The following is a 14,921-nucleotide window of genomic DNA, read 5'->3' on the forward strand; positions in this document are numbered from 1 at the left end:
GATTTGAGCCCATGTCCTCTGATACTAGAGCAAAAGATCTTTCCACTATACCACACTGTCTACCCAATATGAAAGTCCACCAGTCTCTGTTGCTATAGAGGAACTCTATCATATTGAGGAACTCACATTCTGCTGGTGGGGGTGGGAACAGCATGTTCACAGGTAAGTAAATAGAGGATTTTTTTAAAAGTACACTGTCACTAGGGTAGTAAAGCCAGTAATTCACAGAGAGGGGACTCTAGTTCAAGAACCTACTAGGAGCTGACAGGCCTCCCTGGACTCTTGAATCCTATGCTCTTCCATCCTCTACATCATGAGTATGAGCCCTTAGTGCTTAGGCATCAGCTGTGTCTCACTAGTGATGACTATATTACTAAACTCTTATTCAATCAGTTCTTTCTGGGTGTACACCAAAGTAGGCAAATGCTTCTATTTTTAATTCACAATTATCTATGCAGAGAAGGATCACCTATGGGGTTTTTTTGGGGGGGTTTTGTTTTGTTTTTTTTTGCAGAGGAAACCCAAGAAAGAATTACACTCCTTCCACAATTCAAAACAAGGGATAATATAGGACCCCAGACAGTTGTCAGTCATGTATAATTAACTGGAGACGCTAAAATAATTAAAGAGCACTTTGTCCTAGTCTAGAAAACACTTTTCTGAAAATTCCAGGTCTTGGATTCTAATGATTTTCTCAGCATAACATTTTCTAAATGAGCATTTATTTAGATCAGGGGTTGTTAACCTTTTTTGTCATGGCCCTCTTTGGCAGTCTGGTGAAGTCTATGGACCTCATCTCAGAATAATCTTTTTAAATGCACAAAATAAAATATATAGGTCAGAAAAGGAAACCAATTATATTGAAAGAGTTGTCAAAATATTTTTAAGGTCTGTACATAAGACTAATTAAGAACCTTTGATTTAGATACATCTTCTATAAGCTTCCCTGAAACATACATTTCTCATTGTAAAGATCAAGTTGCTAATACTCATTTCTGACTCAACAAAAAAATTTCCTCAATATTCTACCAAGAGTCATGGGAAATGGCAGCTATTTCTATTTCAGCAACTCAGAATCTTCAAAAAAAATTTTCTAAAAATTCATTGTGGGAACAGAATTAAAGTGCCTAACCTGAGGGTAGAAGGCATTAACCACACGGTAAAACCTGAGAAGCCAATTTTCTGTACACTTGTGCAATAAACAAGAGGGTCAGAAAAGAAGGATTAAAAAAGAATAATTAAATCTTTGCTGACTATTCTGGTTTCAATTTTTGCTTAACATTTTAACACTGCATAGAACAAGTTGATCCTAATTACCTAATACTGACAATCATCATCATTAATCAATTATGTGATTTGTAACAAGTTTCCAATTACTGACATTACTGTTACATATTCTATTCAGTCACAATGGATTTCGAAATGTGTATAACTTAAGGATATAAAATCACACCCTAAAGAAATAATCTAAATTCAATATCAAGGTGCCCTGAATTTAAGCTCTACAAAGGCATAAGACAGGATATATTTTCTATTAGAAAAATTGTATTTTGTAGGTCACCACTTACACTGAATAAGGACACCAGGGTAGTGGCATTATACTTTATGTGTACAACGCAAACAGATATTTCTCAGTATTATTCTTGTATAAGAATTTATAAAAATGTTATTGTGAGGGGTTGTTAGGGTTAAAAGGTCATTAGAAGGAATATATTGATAATAAAATTGGAGTGGAGGTTAAAGGTTATTTAATGGTTAGTGGTCGAGGCTCTTCCACTAATGTCACTGACTTGCTGTACTACTCAAACCACAGTGGAGAGAGATGCACCAGGCTTCGGGTGAAGGAAGTGGGGAAGGGTGGGGCCAGTGCAGCCAGATCCCCATATCACAGCACTAAAGGACTGAATTCTGCTTGTAACCCAATCACTGACACCCACACAGCCATTTCCTGCACTTAAAAAAAAAAATCTGTTTCTCTCTTTGCAAATCAACAACTTTTACCTAGAAACTATTCAGCGGTGAACTCTGACTGATTTCAATCTGTAGTTCGTTGCAGAAAATATATCATTGTTTACCTGTGAGAATTGTACGTGTACTAAGTTTAACTGCCAGGTTTCAGGAGGCTTACTAGGTATTCGTTTTCAATGTGCCTGGCAGGAACAAATAAACCTGCCTAAAATGAATGCCTGCTTACTTAAAACTTACTGAGAACAATCTTGAAAAGAATGCAAATCACAACGACAAAATGTCCACCTGGCCACCAGAAGAAAGTCTCAACTACTGAAGCTATGAAGTAAAACAGTTAATCAGTTTGTTGCGGGAAATACTGGAAAGCCTGATACTGACACCAGGCTTCATTATCTAGGAATAGTTAACTATAGCATCTTCTGCTTCAGAAAAAAACATATAACTTCTAATATTTGTAGCTCTCAGGAATTAAGTCAAGGGAACTACCTAAATCACTTCCACAAAATTTGAAAAAAAAACCAAACCAATCACCTGCAGTGTGGTGTAGTCAGCTGGATCCTGGGGTAGGCACCAGGATGTCCACGAGTTAAGTACCACTAGCTGCCTGACCGTGGGCAAAGAACTAAGCACTCCTGGATCTTGGCTTCCCCATCTGTCAAATGAAAGGGTTCAACCAGTAGATGTCTAATGTTCCTTCCCTTCTGAATATCGTGATTCTATAAAGTACAAAATGGAAACTGGATAAAGGCCAGGAACATAAGTTTGTTTTCAGTCCATGCCAGCTGGTGTAACTCATGAATTCTATTTCAGAGATAATACTGAGGATAGAACATTGGACTTGAAATCAGCTCTGCCACTTTGGGGCTGTGTGACCTTGATAAGAGGAAGTCACTCAACTTCTCTGGGTCACGGCCTCATTATCCTCATCTGTGAGGTGAGGATAATAAATCCCATTCCCAGCCACAGGGTTGCTGTGAAGATCAAATAAAGAAATATAAGTACATTATAAATTACACAGCTTCCTATCTTTATAAGGTACTGTCATTCAGAATCTAGTACCAGTTCTTTGTACATAGTAGACATTTAGGGTATATTTGTGGAATAAATAAAATCTCTTTTGCAAAGAAAAAAATTACCAGTCATTGAATGCCTCACTGAATGTTTTCAACTCAAAAATTTTACATTAAATAAGACTCAACATGTTCAGGGATAGCATGGATTGTGATAAGAAGAGTGATTTGAAGTCAAAAGGCGTGAGCTTGAGTTCTGCCTCTGAAGACCCTTCAATGTGATGACCTTTGGCATGTCATCTATCCAAGCTTCAGTAAAATAGCGATGACATTACCACTGTTGGTGCTATCACCAGCAGTAAAGTATTTATTTATATGGTACAGAAGAACAAAATCCATCTCACAGAAGGTAAGAGAGTTGTACTTGGCTTTCTCTGCCCCATGGGGCAGCTGAGGAAAGCACAATGAAGGGTGTATGGGACCGGGTGAAAATAATTTCACAAGGGTATTCTCAGCTACTCCCAAATGCTTTCCCCAGTAATCTTTTAGGTAAGGACGTTTTAAATACTCAAAATGTAAAAATCTAACCAAATCAAGCAAACATAAAAGGTAATTAAAAGGGTGCATGTGGTCTATGTGGTGTGTACACGTCTGTTACATTATGCATCCTCCCAACATAAGCTCCTAATGGGCAGGAACTGTGTCAACATACTCTCTAGCACAGAGCTACCACTGCTATCTACCAACCACAGTACAATCAATAATACCTACTCATATTTGTACATTTTACAGCTCACAATGTGCTTTTCACATGAGATTATCTCATCTAAACCTCATAGCAGCCTAGTAGGTAATACAAGTATTATCTTTTCCATTTTACAACAAAACTGAGGATCAGATAGGTAAAATGATTCACCCAAGGTCACAAAGATAGTAAGTGGAAGAATAATGATATGAACTCAAGTCTTTGAATCCAAGTCTACTATTATTACCACTAAACCCTCAAAAATTCCTCTCAAAAATCAAAATTAAGTCAGAGAAAAAGAGGCCTTAGAGCCTTTCCACTGGATTTATTTTTCTAGAACGATTTCACTGGATCCTTAAAAATTCAACGTCATTCTGTTTGCCTATCCATATAGAGACCTTTCATCAAGCTAAGATAACAAAGAAAACACCTTGAAATTTCCAACCAGGACCTAGTATAATGCTTTGCACACAGGAGGTATTAAGAAGTATAGAACATACAGATCAGTATATTAGATATAAACTTCTCCCCCCACCTCCTCTGGTCATGAATACCAAGAGCACAAGGACTCCTCTCTTCGGTCCCCGGCATTATATTATCCATGTTTTTCAGTGGGGTCGGGGGATGGCACATGGCACTACGCAAACTGCATGAGTTTTCAAAATATTGAAATATGCTTTGTCAGCTTTTCTTTGATAGAAGCAAAATGAAAACAATGTTCCAACATTTTCCATTGGTGGGTTTTTACAAGGTACGTTGTCTTGCTTCAATGGTTAATGTTTTGGTTATAGACTTTAAGCAAAGAGAATGGAAATTACTGTCATATCAAAGTTTGTTATTTGAGCAAGGTTTTCTTCTAATTCTCATCTCCATCTCTTATAAAAGACTAAGTAATTTTTCATGTTTTAAGTAACCACTTACTCTCAATTGCACAGAGAGAAGGAGGGTTAAGTACACACATGAAAACATAATTGTTATAAAGAATGAAGTTTCCTAAATTAAAAGATACATTTTTAACAAAATCTGATACAAAAGGCTAGAGGATTACTCAGATACAACTTGTCAAATCTGAAACTGTTGTTAAATGTATATTTACAGATAGTTGAATAATGATTGCCCTGCATTTAAGCATAATGACAGCATTTCAATCTGTATTAACAAAGAAGAGCCTGGGCAAGGCACCTGGTACCCCAGGCCAAATTTTAAAAGTGTGTCCATGTGGGTTACTTGTTCACTGGACCCTTTGAGACTTCATCAGAACATATTAGATTTGACATCACAACCAATTTCTAACGAGAAAGGGATGTTCTAGTAATATTTGCATTTATGAAAACCAATAAAGAAAGTGTCCCTCCTGAGGTACCAACCCTAGAAGCTGCCTACTGTGAGTCTGAGTTCTTGACTACTAAGTAAACATACAAGACAATAAATGTTGTCGACTCTATATCTACCTCTTATAAACAGAACATTTCAGCTATTTCATCTATTATAAAGGGAAAATCAATGACAAATGAATCTCACAGGTTTTCCTATTGTGTTAGCAATAAGACAATAATATGCTACATTTATAAAGCCTATTGTTCAAGTAGCTCAGAGCACTCCATAGGATCACAGCAAGAAATAGCTTTAAAGATAATGTAGTCCAAATGGGTCTGTCCCTTCCTCCCTATTACAGAAAAGGAAATTGAGGACTATAGAGGTTAAAGATTACACTCATTTATCTTAACAACATCCTTGTGAGGTAGGTAGGAATGAGGATATTCCTTATCTAATGATATCACATAGAAAAAGTTAATGAGAAGAAAGGAGAAGAGAACTGGGCCTTCCTGAATCCCAGGATTAAACTAATTTCAATTAACTTTAAACTGCCTCTCTTCATGAAATGAGTAAAAGGTTATAAAATGAGGTCAATGTGGAAAATAATTTAATTTAGCTAATCTAGCAAAGAGAATTAATAAGGAAGGTGCAGGCCACTTCTAAGCCCTGTCACAATCAATTCAATCCAAACATTTATTAACATTCCAGTATATATAATGAACCATGTGAGGTGCTAAAGACACACAGATGAAAGTCAACATAATTTCTGCCCTCAATAAGTTTGCAGTCTAGAAAGAGAGATAAGACAAACACACAAATAACTAAAATACAAATGGTAACAGAAGTGGACAGGAAATGTCCAAACAGAATGACCAGAGAGATTCAAGAAAGGTGCAATGATTTAAAACTGAAGAAACGGAAGCTGGGGAGAGGAACAGGAAAGATTGAATGGAATAGAAGACTCTGGAGCTGTCTTGAAGGAAAGGAAGGAAGTCAAGAGATAGAAATAGGAAGGGAAGACCATTTCAGATTGAGGGACAGTATGTATAAATTTAGTGGCTGGAAAAATTTGGACAAACCTGGAGAACACGTCCTAAGTTAGGTCTGGCTGGAAAACACTGAGTGAGAAAAGGAGCCGTAAGTAATAAGGCAGGGGGAGTCAGTTTATGACACACGCTGAATGACAGTATAAGGAGCTTTTTGTATAGCATACAATTGGAATGCACTGAATGTTTTGAATTGGGAAGTACCACGGTCCAGTGGATTGGAGAGGGAGAAAACAGGTAGGAAGATTGGTTAGGAGGCTATTACAATCATCCAGGAGACATAAAAGTGGCCAGAACTACAGCTGAATGTAACAAGCGAAAGTAGAAAGGAGGAAAAAGGCTTGCAGGATATTAAGGATGTAGAATTAGCTCAGCAATTGATTAAGGGAAAAGTCAGGATGACTAAGCTTCTGAGACCAGGCGAATGAATGGATGGCAGTACAAGCCACAAAAATGTGGAATTATTATGGTTATCTGTATTCAAGCACATCCCACACCTCATTTCATTATAACTGATTTTGAGCAACATAAGGCTAAGTAACAAGACTGTACGCAGATTCATGCTTAGAAAGAAGCAAATGCTGAATGACATTACTAGGAAGCTTTACTCAATGAACAGGCATTTATTAAGTACTTGAAATAATAATGGTTGGAGCAATGTTATGCTTACCTTGATATTTCTAATCAGCTCTATTGTACTCTGAACTCCTTGCTTCTGATGGAGAGTTATCCACTGAAGAGCACAGACATATGCTACAAACAAGATAGGAATGGGGGCATTGTCCCCAGGAGGAAGTAACTTCAAGAAGCATGACCCCCTGGAAGCTAAGAACTATGGAGAGGAGCAAGTGAGGAGAATGTAGCTGAACCACCCACCCAGCAGAGATGCTAAAATCAAGGGAAGCTGTATGAAAACTCTACAGAGAGATTAGAACTTCTAGGACCTGACGTGTGCTCAGTTCACTGTGTGGATGGCTCCACTTTTCCACTAGCTGCCTTGTCCACCTCTGATGAAGCCCCACTGAGGCTTTTTCTCATGATTAATGAGTCCCTGACCAGGACTCCCATTTCTTGAGGGACATCAGCCTATCACAGCACTCCCAGCTCAAACTATTCTCACTTCTCTGTTAGCTGCCGTGCCCCATAGTCTCCTTCCTTTCCACCCCTTTTTATCTCCCCTTGATGCTTTGTATTCCTCTATGAAAATGTAAGCTTCTTAAGGAGGAACCATCTTGTTTTCTTGTACTTAGATACCAGCCCCTAGCACAGAGCCTAGCACAAAGTCAGTACTCACTTTCTCCCTCTCCCTCCCTGCCTTTCTCTTTCATTTTTACATCCTGAGTATCTAACACACTACCTTACACTTAGTAGCACTTAGTAGGTATTGGTTTGATAAGTGTTAGAACTAAGTGGCACCACAGTGCATAGAGTGCCGGGCCTGGAGTCAGGAAGACTTATGTTCCTGAGTTCAAATCCAGCCTCAGCCACTTACTCTAGCTGTGTGACTCTGGGCAAGTTGCTTAATCCTGTTTGCCTCAGTTTCCTCATCTGTAAAATGAGCTGCAGAAGGAAACAGCAAACCACTCCAATATCTTTGCCAAGAAAACCGCAAATAGGGTTATGAAGAGTCAGATACAACTGAAAAACAATTGAACAAATATTAAGTGAACTGAATACACATCTGTAATAACATCCCTCACAAATTCAAACCTCTTGAACACAGTTCTAAATCCAGAATTAAGGAAAATAGCTGTCAGAAAATCTCGATACTAAAGGCAGTGCTATAGATTTTCAATGATTTCTCCTATCACATGTAACTCTTACCAAGCTTATTATACTGGTAAGCTCCATAAGGGCCTGGAATCTTACTTTATCTTTCTGTCTCACAACATGTAGTAATAGTGTCTCCCACAAAGAAAACACTTGTTTATTGATAAAGCAATAGTATGATAAGGTGTCAAGAGCTCTGTTATTAAGACATAAGACATAAAGGTGAGTTCTAACTCTGACACTTAATTAGCTGAACAAATCATTTAACCACCTTGTGCCTTATTTTCTTTATCTCAAAAATGGGGATAATGAAACTTTCACAGTGCTGTTGTAAGGATAGCATTTTGCAAACTGAAAACACTATAGAAATGTGAATTATTATTAGATGAACTGAACTGTCTATCCCCTGCAAATTAAAGGCAGCTGAGCAGAAAAATGAGGTGGAGACTGCCAGAAATGTGGACAATCACAGCACTGAATAGAAACAGCTGAAAGGCTTTGCAGTGTTATAAATGTGATTCATAATAATTACAATGAATCATCAATAAAAAAATGAAATTATACTACTCACTGTCAGGAAAGCAGAAAGATGGGAAAAATTTTACAGCAAGTATTTCTGATAAAAGTATAGAGATATAGAGAACTGCATCAAGTTTATAAGAATACAAGTCACTTTCAAATTGATAAATGGTCAAAGGATATATATGAACAGGCAGTTTTTCAGGTAAAGAAATTAAAGCTACCTATAGTCATATGAAAAAATGCTGCAAATCACTATTGATTTAAGAAATGCAAATTTAAACAACTCTGAGGTACTATTTCACATCTATATGATTGGCTAATATGGCAGAACAGGAAAATGATAAATATTGGAGAAGATGTGGGAAAATTGGAACAATGATGCATTGTCAGCAGAGATGTGAACTGATCTAACTATTCTGGAGAGCAATTTGGAACTATGCCCAAAGGGCAACCAAATTGCGTATACCCTTTGATCCAGCAATACCACCACTAGGCCTGAATCCCAAAGAGATTATAAAAAAGGAAAAAGGACCCACATGTACAAAAGTATTTCTAGCAGTACTTTTTGAGGTGGCAAAGAATTGAAAACTGAAGGAATGCCCATCAATTAGGGAATGGCTAAACAAATTGTGGTATATAAATGCAACGGAATACTTATTGTGCTCTAGGAAGTGACAATCAAGTAGCTTTCAGAAAAATCTGGAAAAAGTTACATGAATTGATGTTGAGTGAAGTGAGCAGAACCAGATACAGTAACAGTAACACTGTACAACAATCAATGTAGCTCTTCTCAGCAATACAATGATCCAAGACAATTCCAAAAAACTCAAGACAGAAAATGCTATCCATATCCAGAGAGAGAACTATGGAGTTTCAATGCAGATCAAAGCATATTATTTTCACTTTTTTGGAGTTTTTTTGTGGCTTTTCCCTCTTGTTCTGTTTCTTCTTTTACAACATCACTAATGTGAAAATTGCACATGTATAACCTATATCAGACTGCTTGCCTTCTTGGAGAATGGAGAGGGAAGGGAAGGAGGGAGAAAAATTTGGAAATTTTCTAAATTTTGTAAAAATTAATGTTGAAAACTACCTTTACATGTAATTGGAAAAAATAAAATACTATTTACAAAAAAAAAAACAACACGTTAACAACAAAAAGAAATTACACTCATCATCTCCCCTTTAATAAAGAACGAAAACACATTAATATATTTCGGAAAGATTTCTATCCCAAATAGTTAAAAAAAGGAGTTAGAGTCATGAGAGAAGTGAGCATGTCTAGCTATCTGGGGCATTTCCATAAATGGAAGGTCTAAGCAGAAACTCACTAAAGGTGGGGGTCCAGCACAGGGATAAAGGCATTTCCAGGGTGAGAAGACTGCTGCATTAGGGGTGGGAAAATCTAGAGAGTAAGGAGCAGAGCTGGGAGAGAAGTGAGCCTGGATGGATGGCTTGGGCATGAGCCAAGAGATAAGTGAAGAGATCAGAGAAGCTAATGTTGACTAATAGCAGCCAAATATTATGTATATTCTTGGGGAAGTTTGGGTCTCAGTTTACCTGGAAAAAAAGGAACTGATGGTAACCTCCATTCTGACTCTTAAGTTCCTATTATTTCACTTTATTAAAGATATAAAAGGACAATAAAAATCACTACAACAAATTTGTAAGTGGCAATGACTAGTTCTCTAAGAGTATTACTTTTTGTTTTACAGTATTAAGTAAAAATCTTTTATCTTATCATCCCACTAATACATTCACAGAAGGTCAAAACTGTAAGGAAGCTTATAGGTTATTAAGTGCAATTTGTACCTGAACAAGACCTCCCGCTTCAACATACCAAACTAACAAATGGTTATCAAGTCTTTGCTCAAAGGAAAAAATTAAGGAAGAGGAACCTGCAACCTCCCAAGGAAGCCCATTACACTTTTGAACAGCTTAAATTACTGGAAAGCTTTTCCTTACACCAAACTACAAGTGTATGCCTCTGTAACTCGTACCAATCCTGCCTAAGTTCTGCCCTCTGGAACAAGCAGAATATGTGGGATGACCACCCTTGTTGGTGTCTGTGTGCTGTTCTTGATACCTGATAGTCAGATGGCCACGGACCATACCTACATTGTATCTTATTGCCTCTCTGAGTTTTAATAATTATACCTACAGCATTCATTCCACAATGCTTGGCAAATCCAGAAGTGCTATATAAAGTCAGATTTTATTATTCCATACCACAGTCCGTCAGATATTCTAAGACACCAATCATGTCCCCTCCAAGGCTTTCCTTTAAAGGAAAGACCTTTAGCTGATCATTAGATGGCACATTCTTGCGGTCCTTCACTACTCTGGTCACCCGCTGACTTCTTAAGAGTAGAGGCCAGAATGGAACACTGTACTTACAAGGTATCTGACCAGAACACAGGATACAAGGTCTCTTAGAATATAGCCTAAGATCCCTTTAGTGGATCTGGTAGCCATATCACATTGTTCACTCTTAATGCACTTTAATGAGCCTGGTGTGGGAGTGGTGTGGGGGTGGTTCACAGCCCCAGCCTCCCTGCAAGAATAGTGTCAAGGTGAGCCTGAGGCTGCACAGGGAAGCAAAAGGCAATGAAAAGACCCTGTGGAGGGGTTTTCTCACCTCGGAGGAGAGGACCAAAGTCTGCGCTGTTACTGCTGGAATACTGTGGGTATTTCTTTGAATACCCACACCTAGACTTCTTGGATAGAATGGAACTGTTCCTAAGAGCTGAGCCAATGATAGACAATAAAAGATTACCCTAGGGAAGCTAACGGGGGATGGAGGGTGTTCTCTATAATATAGTTGCTGAGCAGGCCCTCTACCTCTGTCTTCAAGGAACACATTGCTTGGGAACAAGAAATCCCTGATCACTTTCTTTCCATGGTCAACCCAGCTCTTTGCCATGTGGCCAATCTCACAGCCATTGGAGTGAAGCAAGAAGAGACTGCTGCAGGGTTCTCCTCTTTCTCCCCTATGCCCAGTCCACCAACCTTGGCCAGCATGACAATGGCTACTCCCCACCGTGGCAAGCAGGGCGGTACCTCACCACCCATCAGCAGGGCAATTCTCCTGTCACTCCAATGGCAGAGGGATGACATAAGAAGGATGATGATGAAGGAAAGAAAGGAACCATGGACTAACTACATGATATTGCTATACCAGTAATTGTCTAGTTTCACCATCAGGGACATGGTTTCTCATTACATTTAAAAGAGACTATAGCCAATGAAAATGACTTCTTGTTAGAGAATGGGGCAAGGAAGGAAAGGTGGGGAGCTGGATTCTACTCTACTGAGCAAGATCCTAACAAAAGCAAATTCTGAGCCATATACCATCATGTAAATATTTTTAAACAGCTTTGCCTGGTGTGCGGCAGGTAAAGACTCTGAACAACCAACTAGCTGACAACTGTAAGAGTAAAAAAGCTTTCCCTTTCTGGTTCTTTCTGTCTCAGATATTACAGAGAATTTCAAAGACTCTGGGCTGGGAGGGTCCTTCAAGGCCAGTTAGTAAAACCTCTACCTCAAGAGGAATCCCTTTTATATAATCCCAACAAAACTGCCAGAGAAGGTGAACCTTTAGTAATAAAGAAGAATTAACAGATTCCACTTTGAAGGCACCATGAATTTAGAATGCAGGAGGAAAACCAACCCCATACTGCTGAAATAAAATTAAAACAACTTGAATTATAAATCCAAATAACCCTAGTTTGACTTGCTCTTGGACTTCTCTGAGATTGGAATTAGAGAAGCTGAGTGAGAAGAGGCTTAATTTACTACCCCCTTATCCCTGTAGTGTGGAAAAGACTAGGGAAAGCTGATCAAAGAAAAAGGCATCCTACTTACCACTGGGTGGCTTGGGTCGGGGAGGAACACTTTTCTTCGGTGGCAGAGCAGGAGTGTCCTGTTTACTTTTAAAAGGGTCCTCTGAGAATCCCACCCCTCCAAAAGAGGAGGTGAAAGGGTCAGAAGGGGTGGGCTGCAGAAACGGAAACAAAAGAGAGACAGAGAAAAGCAATTCAAATCAAGATTATGAAGCTCAATCAAACATGCAGTCAGTTCTTATTGATCCCCTCTTATGGGAGGCCCAGTACAAAAGCCTGGGCCTGCTTGCTTTTCCACATGGTTGCTACGTAAGGTTCCTGAAGGGGAGATAAGTACCTTTCTCAGATCTGTACTGTGTCAAGCACAATGTCTGGTATGCCTTCAGGTCATAATAAATGTTTGTTGAATATCTGCTGTTAAATGATAAAATTGAGGTTGAAGAGAAGAGGCCTGCCCAAGTTCTACTGAAATTTCTTGCTCTGAGGTCCTAGTGACATCTTAATTTCTAACCCCAATAGTCATTTCTTGGCTTTCGTTTTCCTGGACCATCCCATCCCTCATAACCAGACCCCCTCTAGGTCCTCAGGGACAGCCATTTGACTAAATCCAAGTTTTACAGAATAAATCCCCTTAATAAAAAGATTTGTTCTAGAAAACTTGGACTCAGTCAAAAGGCTGTACCTGAGGCCCTAGAAGACTACATGTGACCTCAACGCTGCCAGTTCCCCACCCTTGGCCTAAAGGATAATACACAAATCCCTCAGTCTGTCATTCCAGGCTCCCTGCCACTGAACTGATTCTGATCTGCTATTCTAGCCCCATTTTACATGACTGTCATTCTTCCCATGTCTGCCTGTTGAAATCTTGCAATGCTCCCCCTCAGTGGATGGGTTAGGGTGGTGGCAGTGAAAAAGAAGAGACAGACACGGGAGCACTTCAGAACTGTAGTCCACAAGACCTAAGTTTGCTGCAGGAATTGTTCTGTTCACATTTCATAGTGTTAAACTCACTAAGTGTATCTTTTCATCAGGTTTCTTGATATTTAAATACCACTTTTTTTGCTGTAGTATATTGCTAAGCTTTTCAAATGACATTTTCTACAGCAAAATTTAGGATGCAATGGTTTGAAGATCTTTCCAGGTTTTATCCTGTCCCCTTCCATGACTCTTCTATGTGGATAAGGGTATTAAAATTCTATAGGTCTTTTGCTGTTTGACATAAATGTTCATTTTAAAAGTAAAGGGTAGTTGTTGTTTTTTTCCATCGGTAAAAAGGAAAAAAAAAAGGTCCTGGACACCGACAGTTGGCCAAAGGTCTTCCCAGCTTCTAGGATCTCTCACCATCACAAGCTGCCTGTCTTCTTATTACAAATTTTCCTTCTTTCAAAGTTGCCTTTACTGTTCATTTAATTATTCAAGAGATATTCACAGATACTCCTGCTAAATATGCTAAGGAACTGTACTGGGAATTAATAGCTAAGAAATAATTCCTGCTTTAATAGTTTAGAATCAACTAAGAGAATGAACTGTATCTATTTATCTGTTTTACAAGACAGAATGCGTTAACTGACAAAAGGGAGATAGGAACAAGTTGTTCTCAGAGTTCAAAGGAGAGGTAATTTTTAATGTAGGGAAGTGAATGAGAAATCATGGAAGATTTCAGAGAAGAGTAGGGATGTAAGGAACTAGTATCTGACAAACAGGGTTTGATATCATTTCAATTTGGTATCACCTGAATAAAAATGCTGTGTGATGCTGGGTGGGAATAGGAAGAAGTTGGTTGGAATGGGACACACAATATCCATAGTCCACCAGGATATCCTAGGAATGTCCTTGCATAAAATATGGTCACCATTACAATGACAGCAAGAAATCTGAAAACATCCAGCAAAAGGAGATGCATATGCTCAAGTTTAAAGGGGAACCCCCCCCCCATACACCTAGAGAGGGGAGTATACCTAGAAAAGAGGGGACACTCTCTTTTCATCTAGCTTTTCACAATCTGCCCAGTGTGAAGTGCTTTCTTCTCCCCTCAAATTTTCCTAAAGCACTTTGTTTGGCTTTCTCCCATTTTCCTACCACAGTTTCATTCATACCACATCACATACAGTCTCTGCTTTCGAGAGGCTTTCCTTGTATGGCCTCTTTTTGCTGTACAGTACAGAGCACTGTGCCTTGAACAGAGGCAAAACTCTTTGTTGAAGTTTAATAGGATGAACTATTATCACCACTGCTGTTGTCCTAATTATTCTGTATATGCTCCACTACCATAGTGTTTTGTCCAAAGTAGGTGCTCAACAGATGTCACCTGATTCAAACTAAAACCACAATCATTCTCCACAATGACTCGTAATCACCCAGTGGAGTGGAGAGGCTACATTCTGATACTCTGATTCAAAAGAGACACACTTTAACTTTGGTTATAGTATAACTGGAAAGGGATCAAATTGTGCCATATGATTGACTTGCCAATCTGAAAGGATTCAAACTACAGACTTCTGAATCTGCCATAATGCTAAGTGACCTCCTATCTACGACCAAACGGACCACTGCATAACTATTTCTAATTTAATCTAAGGCTGGAGTAAAGCTTCTAAGTTTCAAAACTTGCAGGAAAACCACTTTGGCTTCTCTTAGTTAAATGAGAATGAAGAAGGCTCTTTAAAAAATAAAGAAAACTATTTCATTCATTTATATTTTT

At 38.6% G+C, this 14,921-nt stretch overlaps 1 protein-coding gene across 7 annotated transcripts in view; it reads right to left on the reverse strand.

Moving 5' to 3' along the window:
* Positions 1-14,921, reverse strand: part of EPS15L1 (epidermal growth factor receptor pathway substrate 15 like 1) — a 120,042-nt gene that overhangs the window by 18,573 nt on the left and 86,548 nt on the right. For all 7 annotated transcript variants that reach the window (XM_072601279.1, XM_072601278.1, XM_072601280.1 and 4 more), the window contains one exon: positions 12,243-12,375. In XM_072601279.1, coding sequence (XP_072457380.1) covers positions 12,243-12,375 — 133 coding nt within the window. The remainder of the gene's footprint in view (positions 1-12,242; positions 12,376-14,921) is intronic.

This window comes from Notamacropus eugenii, chromosome 4 (assembly GCF_028372415.1).
Source record: "Notamacropus eugenii isolate mMacEug1 chromosome 4, mMacEug1.pri_v2, whole genome shotgun sequence".
NCBI classification, from domain to species: domain Eukaryota; kingdom Metazoa; phylum Chordata; class Mammalia; order Diprotodontia; family Macropodidae; genus Notamacropus; species Notamacropus eugenii.